The sequence below is a fragment of the Solea senegalensis genome, linkage group LG19 (assembly GCF_019176455.1).
Source record: "Solea senegalensis isolate Sse05_10M linkage group LG19, IFAPA_SoseM_1, whole genome shotgun sequence".
In the NCBI taxonomy this organism is placed as follows: domain Eukaryota; kingdom Metazoa; phylum Chordata; class Actinopteri; order Pleuronectiformes; family Soleidae; genus Solea; species Solea senegalensis.
The window spans coordinates 2,775,447-2,793,142 of NC_058038.1; the positions used below are offsets into that span (position 1 = coordinate 2,775,447).

General features: G+C 40.7%; 1 protein-coding gene across 2 annotated transcripts in view; it reads right to left on the reverse strand.

Annotated features, from left to right (window-relative positions):
• LOC122784668 (carbonic anhydrase-related protein 10-like) overlaps positions 1–17,696 on the reverse strand; it is a 171,305-nt gene that overhangs the window by 151,640 nt on the left and 1,969 nt on the right. For both annotated transcript variants that reach the window (XM_044049961.1, XM_044049962.1), the window contains exon 2: positions 14,952–15,026. In XM_044049961.1, the coding sequence (XP_043905896.1) occupies positions 14,952–15,026 (75 nt within the window). The remainder of the gene's footprint in view (positions 1–14,951; positions 15,027–17,696) is intronic.

Below are 17,696 nucleotides of genomic sequence, written 5' to 3' on the forward strand. Positions count from 1 at the left end.
TTCTTCCATTCAAGTTTATTTTTCTGTGGTCACGCATTCCAACGTCTCTTATTAGTCTCACTAGAAGTGCGTGGAAGGTAAGGCGGCATGGGAGAAGGCGTGGCAGAGGGTGTGGGAGGTGGCGTGGAAGTTGTGCACAATCTCTCCACCTCTCTTTGACTTTTCACCAATAGCCTGTGATGTTGCTGTCTTTTTCGCCATGATCTTCTGACCTTCCTTTGCTCCCTGTCAGATAAATCACTGATAGATTTGATCTTTCCTCCTTTCTTTCGTTTCTAGTTTCGTTCTCTTTCCTTCTTTCCTTATCATATCAAACATTATTTAGCACTCTGAGATTCTTAAAAATGAAATGTGCTTTACAAATCAAATATAATAACAATATTATTATTATTATTATTATGTTTTAAGAGTATAATGTAATAATAATGATGAAAAATGTCCTTAAATATGTGGAACATTACATGTTGTCACTACCATAATGATTATGTCACAACCGTAACGTTACAATTTGTTACGGTTGTGACTGTTACGGTTGTGACATTTTTAGCTAATTCCTAGCATAACTCAAACATGCTAACAAGTAAATGGCTAGGAACAGATGTTTGAACAGTTGTACACACAACAAAACATAATATTTTGTTTTGAGCCCCCAAAAGTGTATTTACTTGCAGATAATACGTGTACGGTTGTGACAATTATTAATGCAACATGCTGATTTTCAGACTTTGGAACCCATTTACTTAAAAATTATGAGAGGTAATATCTCACCATGCAGCCATGAGGCACAGGGATGCAGTGTCATTTCTTGGTCAGAAATTCTGGGGTGTGACTAAAACCAGGCTCCACCCATGTGGTAAAACAACTCGTGTTACGGTTGTGACATGAAAGTGTGGGACAGCATTTTTTAAAGCATGTTTTGTAATTTAAAAAACATTTTACATTCTGTTTAAAAGAAACCAAACATATATTTTAAAATACACCATTGGAAAAAATGACAAAATTCTTTTAAGTATTATTTTCATGGATTGAAATTTAGGGCTTAGAGATTGGGACAACTACTTCCCAATAGAAAGTACCTAGGAAGGTAGCATAAATGATGATTTTGTATATATTTAGCTTAATTACTAAATAGTTACAGTCTTGTGTTTAACTAGATCATAACATAATCTTAGTAAATATTGAAGGTCTGAATTCTTAATTGTTTTGTTAAATAGTTTTTTTATTGTGGGACAGCAATTTGCACGAATTCGGTAGAATGGCCCATATACAGCACACACACACACACACACAGCACATGTAAGGCTGGGCATCATTATCATTCTCAGCAGCTGCACATAGACACTAATGGTATTTGAAGACCTTATTATAGTCATGCAAACGTGTGTGTGTGTGTGTGTGTGTGTGTGTGTGCAATGGTCAGTAGGCTCAAGGGTTTTTCAACACAAAGTGGGTGTGAATTTCGCTTCAGTCGTGCTCATGCCAGGTGACATTTAATCACAGAAATACCAACGATATTCCATTTGTTTGGTTTTGGTTCTTAACCTGAGCAAAACAACTGAGTGGAGAAGTTAAATGGAGGACTGTTGCTTGTGAAGAAGGTGGCGCTAAGCAGAGAGTGAGTGAGGAAGTTGTGAAAATAGAATTCAAGCTGTTGGTGCATGCACAAATGTAGCTGCTGCTGCTGCTGCTGCAGTCACCTGTTAACGCAGCTTCCCTTCACAAACCTACTGCCATGTACTGACTTTTCACCTGGTGTCATTTATTTAAAAGGTGATACACTTGAAATGTGTACGACCTTAAATGACCTCGAGATACAGACATAAGATGCTGCATTACAGTGTGTTCATGCACAAACACATCCATACATCCATTTCATTGTTATAAACACTGAAGCTATTTGGGTAATTTTCACACGTAAGCAACAGGTGGAGAGTGAGTGAAAGTGTGTCTGTTTGCGAGCGTTATCACATGATGAGAGGCGACAACAACAGACTGCAAAAACATCTCGTCACCTCACCGTTCCTTTCCAAATGTGCTGGAGAACATGTGTCGCCTTCAATTAGCAGCAAAACTCTCAAGATCTTCAGTCTACTGTGGAAGGTGGTTCCAAACCTGGGGCTGTAGACCCCACTTCAAAAGCTCATTCTGGGCTAATGAAAAACAACTATTCCTCCAGCCAGGTGGAGGTGAAGTATGTCATTCTCTCATAACATCATAAAAGATAGGCAAACACAAACTGCTTCCTCTTCTTAACAATCTTTTTCTCTTTGCACAGAAACAGTAATGAGAGGAAACACACAAACCCAGCTCTCCCTCTTTATTTCCACATTATTCTAATTGTAACTTCACACAAAGGACCTTGAGGAGAGGCCTATAAAGACATTGCAGTTTTTTCACATTGTGTGTTTTCAAAGACAAGCTCACGAGCCAGACCGACTGAGACGAGCTGCACAATCTCTGACACTCGCTCAAGAAAGGAGCAGTTATTTAAAAAGGTCCTTTTGCCTTTAGCTCCCACATAAACACATAAACACATCGATCCTTTGGCGAGGTTGCTCACAAAAAGCATCTCTGCCTTGGCCATCTTGAACATGAGCGGACAGAGAAGAGAGACTGGCAGTTTGACAGTTCTGTCTGACGTGCTGAGCCAAGAAAGCTGAGAGATTCAAACTTTGAAGGGAAGTGAGTCCAATTTTGCAGCCAAAACATTTCTAAATATGTAGCATCTCATCTATGTTCTATCCATAATATGTAAAAGAACAGTGAACTCTAATGGGCAAGTGCAATCAGTTGCATAGTTACATATAAGCTTCCTATCATATTAACATTTAAAGACTGAAATCTTACAAGCATGTCAGCTATAAGAAGACGCTGATTACATAAACACATGACAAGGACGTATTCAGAACTTTACCCCACCCCCACCCTCATCTGTGTTAATCCCAACAAACAGACTACTCCTGAAAGAGATTAAGGTCGTACCAGAGGGGACCGTCTCTGCCCCACTGGCCTACTTCAGGACCAATGACAGTCCTCGCAGACGGTCAGCAGCCGTCTCCACAAGCCTGTGGTCAACCACCGCTGCCCTGAGACCCAATTAAGTCTCCTGTGAACCCTGTGAATGACGAGCACTGACAAGAGGCTGGTACTCAGCCACAGAGAGGACGCTGTAGCTTCTGCCCTTCAACCAGCTCGGCCACACCTGGACATGAAAACACCAATGCTCCCTCATTTAGCTCGCTTGGTAAACATCCATATTCTAAAAGTTTAGAGAAGATTTGTAATTTATTGAATGTATGATTTTTTTATTTCACTGGTGACTCAGCCACACATGGCTTCTCATTTTTCAAGAAGCCATGAAAGAACGTCTAGAACCGACAAAAAAATGAGACTCTCCTTGATACTTGTGTATCCAGCGTGGAGTGTGTCGGCCGGGTAACGACAGCTGCATCAACTACGTAATTAGTGTGACATAATTAGCTAGGGACGGGAAAACGGACAACAACTGATATTTTAATGCCCAAATCTAAAGCTCTCAAGTCAACAGTCGGTTGAGCTGCCAGTTTCACTCCGGCGGGCGTTGCTACTTCATGTCTCCACAGGGTGGCGCTGCTCAAATGAACGAGGGAAACTTGGGCAGACGTTACCTGGCTGAAGAAGAAGACGGAGGAAAAAGCTACGATAAGAGACGCTCCATCCACGTTCAACACAGAGACGTAATGGCCTTTGTTCTCTATGTTAAATCCTGCATTTTGGACTTTTCAGATGTTTTCACAGACGTTTCGTTCTCTTCAGTTAGACAGATATCGTGTTGTATCGCTATTTGATTGTCTTGCAATATATTGATTATCACAGAATGGCTGTGTCGTGATATTAGTGGTAGTGTGGACCGTGTACCATGTATCGTATTGTGAGGTAACCTGTGATTCACACCCCTAATATTAGCATGACACGGTGTGGTCCATCAACATATATATCTATAGACGCAAGGATCAACCCACTAAAGGCACCAGAGGGTGCAGTGGTCCGCCTTTGACGTTCTCTGGGTAAGAAATGCAAGAGACAGTAAAATTGTGTCTCTGAATCCAGACATCCTGTAGAAGTTATTTTATATTTTATATGAAATCATTCACTCTGTAGCTGCCAGGGATGGTGGCGGTGTTATTTCTCTGTACACACACACACACACACACACACACACACACACACACACACACAGTAAGCCATAATGTAAAACAGAAATGCACCGGCATCAACTGTGTCTAATGGAATGAGGCGTTTTTTTGCACCAAAAAGCAATAAAAACTGAGTTTATGTCAAGTTCTGTCTGCTTAGAGAAGTTATATATACACACTGTATAAACAGCATGACAGTGATGCTGCGATCAGCTGACCAGTGAAGCCACAGAACAAACAGGCCCTTTATGCTCTCACTGTATGATGAATTCTGACAATCCCATCTTTATGGGACTGTATTGAGACAAATTAAACATGGGGCTGCCACAGGTGAAGTGATTCATGGGAACAGTACATGACAAAATGACAACAACAGTAAAGTTGAAGGAGATTGAAGTCGCGCTGCTGTAAAACGACGAGCTTCAGTAACCGTGAATTCAAAACACCTGGACCGCTGGATTTTTAATGCGGGGAGATTTTACGAGCAGTTGAGGAGATTGATCGGCTGAAATAAAACTGTGGAGCATAACCAGGTATGTTTTTTACAGCTGCAAGCTCCGCCCCAAAGGTTCCTGAACTTAAAGAAAGTGTCGGGATATTTGAGGAGTAAACGATTAACACAGAACAGTCTTTAATGCTGGGATCACACGACACAAACTAATTTGAAATGTTGGACCCAATGACGAACATCAGGACGTGTTGTGTAACGTCACTGAAGAACAGATCTGGACGGTGACTATGACGACAGACTGCTCTGACGTGGAGTAGAAAGATAAACACAAATGGATTCTTGCCGTTGCCACGGCATTAGTCTCTGGTCGCTGACTGGAGCTCAGTGGGAGAGTGAGTTGTCTTTCAACTTGAAGTTTGTGGGTTTGATTCTACATGACGACGCGTCCTTGGACAAGACGCTTAACCCCGCGTTGCTCCTTACGGCTGTGTCGGCAGCGAGTGAACGGTGTGAAAGATGAATGAAGGGCTGAACGGCTGTAAAGCAGCTGTGAGTGGTCATCAAGCGTGGACTACAGTGTTACATAAATACAAACCATTTGCCTCTCATTGAGCTAAACAAGTGTCGAGCATATCTCAATACAGACTGAAGGTTTTGCAATGCAGTGACGAACATAAGAAAGAGCAATGGAGATATTTTTAGAGTTCAGTCGAGTCATTTTACTCCTGGAAGCGTTCCATTTGTCACACTAAATACTTACATAATGATGATTACAGCGTCAATTAATTGCTCAAAAATTCTTGCATTCTCAGCAGGAATGTGCACAGCGTTGATGTTTTTATGAGTCAGAATATCACAGGGAGACTTTGTGAAGATAACTATTAAAATAAGTTTCTTCATTAGAAAAAGAATCCATGCAGTTAAATATTTGTCTCATCTCTGCTTTGGCAGCAGAAACAGACGGAAATGACTTTTTAAATGTGCATCCCACTTTGGTCTGTGCGATATGGGGAAAAGATTTGGTCACAATACGCTTTTTATATCATTTGATATTGAAATTAGGGACGGGAATTGGTATCAGTCAGTGTCATTACTGGTCAAAAATCACTGGATCAAATATCAAACAGATAAAAATGTAAAATCTGATAAAGTCTAAAAAGCCTTTGTAATGCGTACTTCACTACGCACAGACTGTACATTTAAATACAAATCTGCAAAAGCATTTTAGCTATCAGTATCCTCCCACCCCTAACGGAGATTTATCATGATATAAATCAAATCAATATTTCTGTCAAGTGTAAGGGTAAGGCTTGGTGATATGGCTAATAAATAAAATGTTGGTGTTTTTATACGAGACACATGTGGATATAAAGCTGCACAGGTTGTTTCTCTGGACTCATGAAAAGTTCAGTCACTCAGTGCACTAAACTATTTACTCTGCTCAAAATACAGTTAATACCGTTTATTTCAGATAATACCTGGTTTACTTATTTGGCTTTTAAATGTTAAAATAAACATTTATGTGTCTTATAAAACTTTAAATTAAAGTGACTTTGTTGATTCCATGTATTTTTGTCGACTCTCTTATGTTGCTACAACCATATAATAAACGGAGCTCATGTTCATGCCAGTGTACACATTTGATTTTCAATGAACCACGTCCCTCTTTGAAGGTCAAGTGTAAAAGAATGAATGAAATCTAATGGTGAGACTGCTGATGATAACAAACGGAGGACTCAGAGGCAAGAGGCAACCAGACGTGAATTGTTAAGCCTCCAAAATAGGGATTAAGCCGACACCATAGACGCCACCTGCGGGCTCCTATTGGAAGATACCAGCTGTCAATCACACTGGTGTTGACTCATGTGTGCTATACTTAAATGTCAACAAGAAGTACAAAACTGACATCATGTTCTCAGGATGAAGGGCTGAGACTAGCTATTCATACTATTAACTATATCAACTATTGTGCCATTCTATTTAGATATTCTTCTTATTGCAGTGAGCAAAGTCACCCCCCAGTGGCTATTCAATGTATGTTCACTTCCTATTTGGCTTCAGGTAGAAACCGAGAAAACTACCTCGATGTGTTTTTATACAGTCTACGGTCAGGGAACTATCTTTGCATTCCAGAAAGGATGATGTTGCTCTTTTTTATTTACAAAGAACAACTTCAGAACACAGAAAGTTCTCTCTGGCCGCTGTAGAAACATGGAGGCACCTCCGTGATGACGACAGCCTCCGTAAAGCAAGGCTCTTGTCTAAGTAGCTCTGAAAGGCTTATTCGTATAGCTATGAAAACCAGTACACTTATACACACTTACTCGTCATACTCGTCAGTTAGTGCTAATAAACCCTCTTCAGTGTTACATTCTTTGTCCACTGCCTTCAAGTTAAATCCACAGTTAATGCAAGCTGATAACAAATCTCCCCACACAGGTAACCTGGTATTTGGGCAGCAACTAGTGACTATTTTGCTGGTTGACTAGTAATCGATTATTTAAACTATTACTCAACTAAATGAATAATATAGAGAAGAACATACTCAATAGCTCCATGTATTTGTGTACCAACTAGTGCATGTAGTTTGAGGTTGTTTCAGGGATGTGCCAAATAACAAATAGAGTTTGAAATATGCAGCCAAGGAAGTGAATCAGACTGTTTGAAGTGATCACCAAGTTGTCCAACAGAGGGTGCTGTGAACACAACTTGGCCTGAATCCATGCCTCCTTTGCTCCTGAGAAGAGGACTGGTCTGGTCTGGTCTGGTTTATTAATCTCTCCTCAACATGACATATTAACAACGCTGTGATTCGAGCAGCAGTGTCATCATTCGAAGGGTCGGCAACATAATTCAAAAAATAATCATATTTTTACAGTTTAAAATAAAGTAAATGAATGAAAAGAAGAAGCAAACGGTGACTGAATTTACTTTACAATTATAAACGATTCTTTTTGTTGGCAACAAAGTTTTTCATTGATTTCGGTCAACAGTATCACCTTATCCATGCACCCCTATCCAGGATTTACAGTCTTAAGCTCAGTGAAGCCAGCCAACCCCAAGAGGGTTGAACTGACTGTTGTGTGTGCAGCGTACAGGCCCCAGCAGGCAGTCAGCAGCAGAGAGCACACAAACACACTCTCCCACTCTCTACACTGTCAACACCACGTCAGTTAGTGAATTAATATGTCTCACACGTTAATATCGCCAGTCTTATTTATAATTTGAAATGTCACATTACAGCACCGGTGCCCAAACAAAGGGGCCGCAGTGAGGCGAGGTAAACAATGTATGCACTGCCAGCAAAGCCCAGAGAAGTGACAGGTACGTGCAAAATACAAAAGTAAAGCGTTTTATTTTTCTGTCATTTCATTCTGTTAATATAAAAAACTCTGTTCACTGGAGAATTCAACTCAATAATTAACCTGTCAAATGAAATTAAGACTGTGCAGAAAGAGCCTCATGTTAATTCATTCAGTCAGTCCCACCTTACTCCACTGCTGCGCTCTGTCACAGAGAGGCCATGCAGGAAAACACATCACTGCAGTTTACTGGTTATAGTTTACTATACTATATTACTATATACCAGTAATATTACTATATATTATACTATACTATAAATATAAAACAAGGTCTGCAATAAGCTTGAAAATGTAAGAGATGTTTTTTGTACAGTAAAACACTTTAGAGGGTTAAAGTGATTCATCTACGTTGTGTGAGCTTGTGTTTGTTGCACATTCAAATCTTGTATGTAAAGGTATAATTTTGGGCTTTCCACGACGATGACTAATGAGAAACAACCTTTGGTCATTGTCTCATTGGCAGGGAAATTCAAAAACAACATGGTTTTCTGACCGTCTCACAGTGTGTGTGCTACTTTGACCGACATGACATAACATATCGATCAGCGTGCCCCGTCTCTCTCCTCTTGCCATGAACCCCGGCACCTCTTTAGATTTTTCACCTCACGTCTAAAAGGAACTATTGCCAGAGCGTGATTTAATCTTGTCCTGTTGTTGGTGCTCTTGTAAACCAGTGCATACTGATGATGTTCTCCCCTCTACACCAACGTCTGTCGTGGTATACGATTCAACGAGTGTCATTGTATAGCGTACATCGCTCTTATTTAGATTCATGTCACACTGCGATGTGTAATGATTTGTAATTTATAATAAATGCAAGAGTGCTCTCATCACACCGTGTGTTGGAGGCTTTTAGAGGAGGCCCCGGCAGCCATTGTGATCAGAGTAATGGAGGCGAGAGCCAGCAGACATGCAAATGAGGAGAAATGGGGGCAACGGTGGTGATATGACTGCAGAAGGTCTCTGAGATATGAAGGAAACAACCTTTGAACAGACACTGTGTAACAGAGGTGATTGCTCCATGAGAGCACAGGAAGTTCTGCTTCCTCTAAAACAGGGGTGGGCAAACTACGGCCCGCAGGCCAAATCCATCCATTTTTAGTCCAGCCCACCAGACTGGTACAGAACTGCACAAATCAAATCATATCATAATTATGACAATCAACACTGACTTGATTTTGCAGAGGCCGGGCTACTCTCGGTTATTACTGTAACAGATTGTTCTCTCTGACCCGGCCCCGTCTGTCAGTGTGGCCCCTGAGCTAAAAAGTTTGCCCACCCTTGCTCTAAACTGTCAAATAAACAGTCAAATACGTACTATTTTATTTACATTGTATAACTTAAAGTTAAAACCAACTATGACTAGTTAGTTCAGAATCAGCCATTTATCCTAGATCGTCTGACATCATTTTAATCTCGTACAATCCCATCGCATCACAGCGCATTAAAACTAAGCTCAGCACAAAATAGATTTTCTGTCACGGCGGTGTTTGACAATTGTGGCCAAAATCACTTCCGGGGAAGCTCAGGGTCTCTGGGAGTCAATGGAGCAGTGACTGGAGGAAGGACCGGGACCACTTTTTGATTGACATTGTCGTAGAAATATACCAGAGTTCCTGTCTCAGTCCCATGTGAATTGTGTTGTGTGTCATTTGCTTGGATCTCCGTTAACTTAAATTAACTTCTAGAAGTTTTCGTGGGCGCTGCTTTGTGTTTTCAGTCACAATCAAACCTGTTTGCATTTGTCTCGCTTTACGAGCCCAATGTTGCTGTTGCCTCCATCTGTCTTGACATAAAATGAATCACTTCCTGTGTGCAGCGAGGGAATGTAGCTGGGGCGAAAACACAAAGAGAGTCGCGCGGAGCTGTGAACTGTTTATTTTCTCATTTACACTGTTTATATTTAAAAGTTACACACTACAGTTTAAAGTAAAATGATTTAGAATGTAATTCAATGAGCCAGTGGAGATGAATCAGTGGAGGTGCAACATGATCGCTGTGTCATGAGCGTGTAATAATGTGTGCTGGATTACTGTGTACAAATTAAGAGTTCAGACACAAAAGAGGTAGATGAAGCACCACTTGGAAAAGAGGGAGTTATTATGGAGACTGTTATTAACGTTATTGGCCACACTCACACTATACTTTAAATAATCTATGGCTTAAATTACAATCTCTAACATGAAAAGGGTCAGTTGAAATAAAACCCACATGAAAAAAGCCTCACCCCTATGGAGCTTTCTGTCTTTGTGCTGGTTTTATGGCCCACGGCGCTCTCGTTTACTGTATGCTATCGGCCCAGCATGAAACAGTAAAATTAGCAGGTAGCGAGTGAACATATGGGAGCATTTAGCAACTAAAGAGTCTGATATTTCTCTCAGGAGGCGCTGAAGACCAAAATACTCCTGTTGCTTTGCATCTTTCTGGGAGTGTAAAGATGACACTAACCATAATTGTCTGCAATAAGAATCCATTAAAATGATGCTCTGATTCTAGGCTTAATAATCACTCTCTCTACATTAGCGTGGAAGTAAAAAGGATAATACTGAACTCCTCGGCTCCATCACTCATGATTACTTATTAATGATAATGATCATTAAAGCTGCAGTAGGCGAAAGAAAAATAGTATGTAGCATAATAGTGTGTTTAGTAGTGTTTCATCCCCAGAACATTAAAACGCTAACGTTTTAGGATCCCAGCTCTCTGTCCTGAGCTCCTCTCATCAGATTAGCACTGACAGATTCATTCAAATCACATGCAACAGATGACCCAGAGGCAATCCTCCCATCTCTCATTGCTAGAGTAGCGACTGTTCCATGGAAGTGACCTGTATGCAGGACACTTGCCACGAAACATCCAATCGATGTAGCACCGTCTGAAGCCTGGTTCACACTTTGTCGCTCCAGAAAAATGTTGCTGGACAAAACTACACAACATTTTCAATTTAAACTAGAGCAGAAGGTTTTGTCGTCTCCATGGCAACCAGCCACACTCCTCCAGCCAGCTTTGGTATCATCCTGATTAGAACTGGGTATCACTTAATGATGATTATCATAATCAGCTTGATTCTGATTCATAAGTTCCTGATTCAACTGATTGAATTGATATCAATTCAGTATATTTCAGTTTCCATACCAAATGTGCTCGGCTATGACAGAGATTTTCACAAAACTAATGCTGCAAATGTGCTATGTAATGTAATGATCACTACACATAATGTTAATATTCATGTTTCCATCAACTATTTACCCCCAAAGTAGTTACATTTATTGATTTTATTCATTCATTTCATTGAGTTCAAAATGTACAGCCTGGAGGCACATCAGACAGTTTGAAGCAATCACCAGATTAACCAACAGAGGGTGCTGTGAGCACATCTAGGAGATTCTGAATTAACGGAGAGGCTGATGTGATCAGTGTTGCAGTTGAAAGATGTTTTGGTCCCACAGTTGAAGATGAAGCCTGCGTTTGGAGACAGTGACTGTCACAGTCAAGCTGTGCTACAGAGTATGATGCGTCTGTGACATAAGAAAACTCATGAGAGTAAAAAAGAAAAGTCTGCCTCTGCCGTAATCCTCCGGTGATGAGACAGAATCAGCAGAGGCTCTAAGCAGAAGTGACCGCCTGATTTACAATATGCTGAAAGGTGATTATGGAATTATTGATGAATAACACTACACAAAATCCTGCCTCTTGAACCTTCTATGCTTATACAACTGCAACATGTTCATCCCAGAACCTGTTTATTTGATGTCCAAACTAGAAATGTACTCATGTTCAACTGAAAGAAAGGACATGAGGTTTTTCCTATGACCAACAAAATCTGTCATTTTACCTTTGACTGTTTTCTAAATCCAGACAAAGGAGAGAGTCATCTCTGACCACAGCAGAGATTTCCTGTGAGGCTCTGGTTGGGCATCAGGTCGTGGGCAAATTCAAATGAACGATAGCAACATAGCAACAGTAAGTTATTCAGGCTACAAGGAAGAGAAAGCTGGAGGGAATAAAGGCAGACTGACAACAGAAAAAAAGAGGGATAACCAAAGGAGAGAGGGCAGGATGGGTGATTGTGGGTGGGATTAAAAAAGGATGCTGGTGGAACCGATAAAAAAAAAAAGAGAACGCAGAAGGGCAAAAAGAGTTGAGGAGGAGGAGAGATGAGAGAGAATGGAGGCAACGAATGAGACAAAAACACGACATAAAAGTACACGGAGACAAGCCGACACAGATGTGAACAAATATAAACTAAGAACTGCACAAGCACAGTTCTTACAGCCGGGAGCTAAGACAGAGGGAGGAGTTGGTAGCATCGCACACTAGAGATTAATGACCAGGAGCCACTGATACGTCATGATCCGTCTTCATCTGTCGCAGATGTCCATAAAAAGTCTGATATCTGGAAGCTAACGTTTGCTGGATCCAGGTGTTTTTGTGCTGTCGCTCAGTCGTGGCTGTCGTTTCTGTCACTCTGGTTATTAACGGTGAGTTTGTTTAAAAGAAAAGAAAAACATTTAAATGACAATTAAACCAAAAGTTTTACAGGAAACTTTGTCTTATCAACAAACTATCAGGGAGAAAGCTTTAGGGCCATTTTGACGTGCAGTTTGATGGCTCTGTTCAGTTAATGCAGGTTAACAACCTGAGGAAGCTAAATGGAACTCCGACATCACTGATTTCATTATTTAAACCTATTATTTTCCTACTGTGACCAGTCGAATGGCTGCTGTGCAAAGTGCTCATTTGAATACGCTTTTCCCCTCAACTCCTTTTTTCCCTTTCACACTGCAAAATGACACATCTGGCAACAACCCTCATCCCTGCTGAAAGTCAGCCATCACGCCTCCCTTCAGTCCCTCACGCGCTCTGTCATCACTTGTCCTGTGTTGAGATTGAGCCAAATCCCTGACTTCAGTGGTTCTCATTGACAGATTCTTCACTTTGTCGTCAACAGACAACAAAACGAGTTTGAAACGATTGTGGCTCAGTCAAACTCTCACACAGCCTTGGCCTCTTGTTTGAGTAGCTTTTACCGCCACAGTTTTGTGGCGGTAACAACAGGCTCGTATGAACGAAGACAACGGAATGAAACTCTGTTTAAAGTTAACGCTGCAGCCGCACACAGGTAAGAAGAAAAAACACCACTCTTCAAAAAGACAACATAAAACCATCAAAATCTATTTTGGACTCAAATGCATTTTACATTTGAGTCCATTTAGTCTTTTTATACAGTGAGCATTATTTACACCTTTGTGCGGGAGAGATTGTTTCCACTGTGTGTACTTGTTTTCTCCCACCTGGAAAAAACTGATCCAATACAAACAAATATATGAATATTCAAAAGGACTACTTAAGTTTATCTATATATGTTTATTTATATAAAACAATTACAAACCTGTTACTTAGTGTAAAATTGTTGTCATTTGGTAGGTTTTATTACTTGTGTGTTGTTTCAATGTATAGTTAAATATTTCAGTAAAGGTTAAATATAGTAGTATTTTTGAAGTTCTCATTTACCTGAGAAATAAAAAAGGCATTCTTTAACACATGTATTAAACTTGTACCAGTGACAATTCAGGAAAAAAACATGGACGCAAATGTATCCCAAGCTAGCCACTGTTAGCAATACCAGGCGATAATCATGCTCTTACATGTTTATGGAAAAAAATTCTATGTACTGTGTGTACGACTGATTTGAAACAAACAACACAGAAGTGCCATAAATAGTAAAAGTAACAGCGTTTGTACGAGTGTCAGCCATCTTGGTATCCTTTCAGAGTTGGAAATCCAACTGGAGGGGAGCGTCCCAGTTGAAGGAACTCGGAAACTCTGACTTCGGACGACAATGGAAACGCGCCACTGCTCCTTTCACGATAGCTCTACCTGCCATCCATGCTACGATTGTGATGAAGTAAATAAGTTGTACACATTTGGGAACACAGAAATGTGCAGATTCAAAGCAGCTCGTGTCCATAAATCACTTTAAAAATCATACAAAAAGATTCTCCTAAAATAGCTTGGCACACTATATCAGACATTTGTATTCATACCTACACGTACACCAACTGTTACTGCTGCTCCTCAAACCATATCACTACAAGCAAACCAGGAATGTTCGCTCCACTTCTCATGTTTACCTGAAAGGCAACATCATCTCTGAACTCACTTACAATCACAAAAGACTGTGAGTGTGGTATAGATTCATCTGAGTATAAAAGTGCAGTTAACTCCAGAATACACACACACGCTGAACTCATGTAACCCAGAAACTAAACCAAACAGATCTTCTCCCCGGACTTTTCCTTTGCATTCAAAAGGTTGAATAAACAGACGAGGGAAGTGCTCGGGGAGGAAAAGCGAGAGGAAAAACCTCATCAGTAGATTCTAGTCACATTACAACGACTTCAAATGCAGCGATGCTGAATGCTCCGTTGGGTTAGCACTTTTCCATCCAATGCAGAAAAAGTCTTTAAGTGTTCAGGGGCAACATATCAGACTGATCTAAAACATCCACTAGCCCAAAGCTTCCACCTAATAATTTACAACCACAGGTCGATGGAGAGCTGTGAACAGCCTCAGACTGAATAAGTAGTAATCAATGATAATAAACATCCAGGACTGCTGTTCCTTCAGGTTAAGATATCAAGCCTCGCAGTTGTAATTCAATTATTTATGCAAAAATAATTTCAGAATCTATTGTAAGTCCGTCATTAGCACTAATTCAGTGCAGGTTTGGCTTCGAATAACCAGCCCCACATACTCATATTTTGAGGATTAGCAGGATTCATAGACGGAATGGATTTAATCTAAGCCGCACAGCTCAGAAGATATATTGGAATGACATTTCTATCTGGTAAAAACTGCTGCTGTCAGCCACATCGTTCATGCAAATGCATTTGTCAAACAGCAAAACTATGTGTTGGGCTTTGTGCCCTGCTGTGAATGAGATGGGTTATGGTCTGTTACCTGGAACAAAGCTTTCCTGGACCACATCCTTATACGCCCACCAACCCTCATCAAGCTTGGATGATATAGGCTGAGCTGCAGGGAGACAGAAAGCAGCAACACATCAGGTTAAATACATAAAAGGCATTCTAAACCGTGTTTCCATCCAGTGCAGTGCTTCAGTTTGGTACAGCACGGTATGTTTTGTTTTGTGTTTCCATTACGAATAGTACCAAAATAACCAGCCCCTACCATTCCATTGTTTTGGCGCCCTGCCCTTGGGGTACCAGAGTCAAATGGTACAGTAATGGCCTGTTTCCATCGGCTCAACTCACCTCACTGAAGTAGTGTTTCCACTAACATAGTACCTGGTACCAGGTACTTCGTTCAGTACCTGCTCTGATAAGGTTCCAAGCGAGCTGAATAGATTCTAATGATTCAGTTACACTGAAAACAACTGCTCTACAAGTCACCGCAGTGGCGAGGCAGGACCATAGTGGAAAACCGCCATAAGGTCCGTGGCTGGAGCAAGACCAGCTTCCCCCTCGACAGTCAGCTGATTGGGGCGACAGAAAAACATCACCCCCTCGTGACTGGTGTAAACATCCAATTCAAGGTGAAGCGATTTTAAATAGCACGCTGCGACCAAGAAGAGGAAAACGAAGATGCCAGCAAACAGCAGCCAGCCATTGTCATTGTCGTCATACCGCTATTTATCTCACCGACGCAGTCATCGGGCTCAGCCAACACCAAGGAAACGTATTGTTCTCAGTGGAAAACCATTCCAAAGTGTATTGTACTGTACTAAACCGAACCAAACCGTGATGGACATGGCCGTGCAGGCCACGCCCCCGTCTGTTCACCACCAACAACACAGAGATAAACGAGGCAACGACGTCTGCGCACAGGGAACAAAAAGTCATGGTGGGATCTTGTTTCCATTTGTTCTTCTACTAAGAATTGAATCGTGAATTTTAATACAATGAAGATGCACACACACAGGTACAATTTCCTGTTTCCTGCCTCAGGTGAGGGTCTTCTACACGGCGTGGTAACAGACACATTAAGGCGGCACAATATCAAAAACGAATCGTAGCTGTGATATGAATATGCACATGTGCCACAGAAAGAATAGAATCCCTATGACTGAAAAGTAATGAATGTGGATTGTTGCTCATGATAGCTTCATTTGGCCAAGAAATGACCATAAAGGTAGATAATTGTTTTAGTTTTATTCAGTCATTTTCTCTCAGTGTGCACATTTTCAGGCTGGTTTATTTCGTGCAATTTATTCCCGCGTTACTTTTGTTTCATCCTGGACTCAGTCAGTGTGAGCTTTTATGTTAGTGACAGACTTTCACTGAGCAATTTTACAGTTCATTGTTTTCAGGACAAGGTTTAGATCCAGACTGACACACATCTCACAATCAAAATGCAGGTTTTTGACATTAAAAAAATATTCCGATCATTCTGAACCGGTGGAGTGATAAAGTTTAAGCTGCTGAACCACCGTTTTAATTATTCAGTGAAATGACTGAGCTAATATCCTATTCTAATATCTCGCAGCCATAATTCAGATCACTTGTTAAGTCATATTTGTTTTTCCACTTTTACATAATTCACAAAAGCGAATGTTTCTTTGAAATGTGATTATATGAGGTACTGACTGAGCTGTGCGCGCCACACTTCAACCCAAGAGGCCGTCTCAAGAATGGCTACTTTATCTCACCATTAGAGCGTTTTCCTTTTATTAACCAACCCCCACATCCAATTCCATTGAGAACATCAACGCACGCAGGGCTCGTCGATCCACTGCTACCTCAGTCTGTCAGTAAGTTCAAATTGGTTATGTTACAACTTTGGTGTTTGAAATCCTTTACCAAAATGACACAAACTGTTCTTCCATGTTGTGAAACACACCTGCTGGGTTCTAAGTAGAGGGACAGACTCTTTTATTAAAGATTAAAGAGCTGTGGGATCGTGGAAAAGTTACTGTCCCAACATTAACAGTATTTCACTGACTGTAACTTCAATATTTGCTCTCATTAAGCTAATTAGTTTATTTTCATTACCAGTTGCAGAAGTTGTTATTGTTGGCTGTCAACTGAAAGACAGTCATCCACATGAGGGCTGGTTTAAAAGTGTTGTTTGCTAATTGGACTGTACCATCCGCCTCCTGCACTTTTATTGTTAAATCGTTGACAATCGTGTTTTTGACATCGCTGGCCGTTAGTTTTCAGAAGATAATTCAGGTGATTCTATACCGACGCGTGTTGTGCTTATTAAAGATTGTTTAAGATAGTTGTGTTTTTGTTCATTTGAATCAATAAAGATTTTCTGTGGCTTATGGTGAAAATAAGATCTATCTTTAAATATCAGTTTATTAACAGCAAATGCTTACCCGACATAAACATGTCACACTTGGTGTTGGTCGCTCTCTCCAATCTCCATTTTGTGTCCGCACTGCCGTGCAACTCGCATAAATAAACGTCAGGATATAATTCATATTATAATTCATATTAAATACATCAGCACTCTTGGACGGACGCTGTGTCCAGGGTACCGTAGCCCGCCTATCGCCCCATGTCTCCACCCTCGTGTGGAGGATAAAGCAGAAAAAAAATAACCAAACATTGTCAAATACACCTTTGAATTAACAGATAATGTTGAGGTGCACTTAACTGCATTCATCATGTTCCTGAGAATAACACCCACACATACACAACTTTAAAAGCCTCCTCAGTCACTTCCTCTTGGATACTGCAG